Genomic DNA, 479 nt, shown 5'->3' on the forward strand with positions numbered 1-479 from the left:
TGTATTCTAGCGGGGAAGGCTTGTGCCTACCCGGAGTGGTATTTGCCCTGGATCAGAGCTCTCTGATGCCCTCTTATACAGCTTCACTGTGCTACAAAGGAGTACCGTGGCCATGTGTGTTGGGAATCGCGTGCGTGCGTGTGTGTATGTGTGTGTGTGTGTGTGTGTGGCGGGGTGGGGGTAGGGGGTGATGACTGCTTTAGCAGCTCACTGGCCGCAGTACTGGGGAAGAAAAGGATGCCTGCATTTATCTGGCCAACCTAGTGTGCAGTGGCTAGGGAGCGGGTGTCAGCTGGATGCGGGGGACCTAGCTTCCCTGGTTGGGACAGGAGAGGAGGACATGGAATCAAGCACAGGCTTCTTACTTTATCAGCAGGATAAGTTGGAGAGGGATCTAGAGGGAAGAGCCGAGGGGTAGGGGTGGGGGTGGCGGTGTACAAACACATTTCTTACTTTCTCTGGAGGGTTGTAGCCGGGCT

General features: G+C 55.5%; 1 protein-coding gene across 1 annotated transcript in view; it reads right to left on the minus strand.

The window, feature by feature from the left end:
* Positions 1-260: 260 nt before the first annotated feature.
* LOC104865963 (IQ motif and SEC7 domain-containing protein 2-like) overlaps positions 261-479 on the minus strand; it is a gene marked incomplete at its 5' end in the record, with an annotated part of 823 nt that continues 604 nt past the window's right edge. The window contains one exon of the mRNA XM_010629758.1: positions 261-316. Within this exon, the coding sequence (XP_010628060.1) occupies positions 261-316 (56 nt within the window). The remainder of the gene's footprint in view (positions 317-479) is intronic.

Source organism: Fukomys damarensis, unplaced genomic scaffold (genome assembly GCF_012274545.1).
Source record: "Fukomys damarensis isolate Sample0158 unplaced genomic scaffold, DMR_v1.0_HiC HiC_scaffold_39, whole genome shotgun sequence".
Classification (NCBI taxonomy): Eukaryota; Metazoa; Chordata; class Mammalia; order Rodentia; family Bathyergidae; genus Fukomys; species Fukomys damarensis.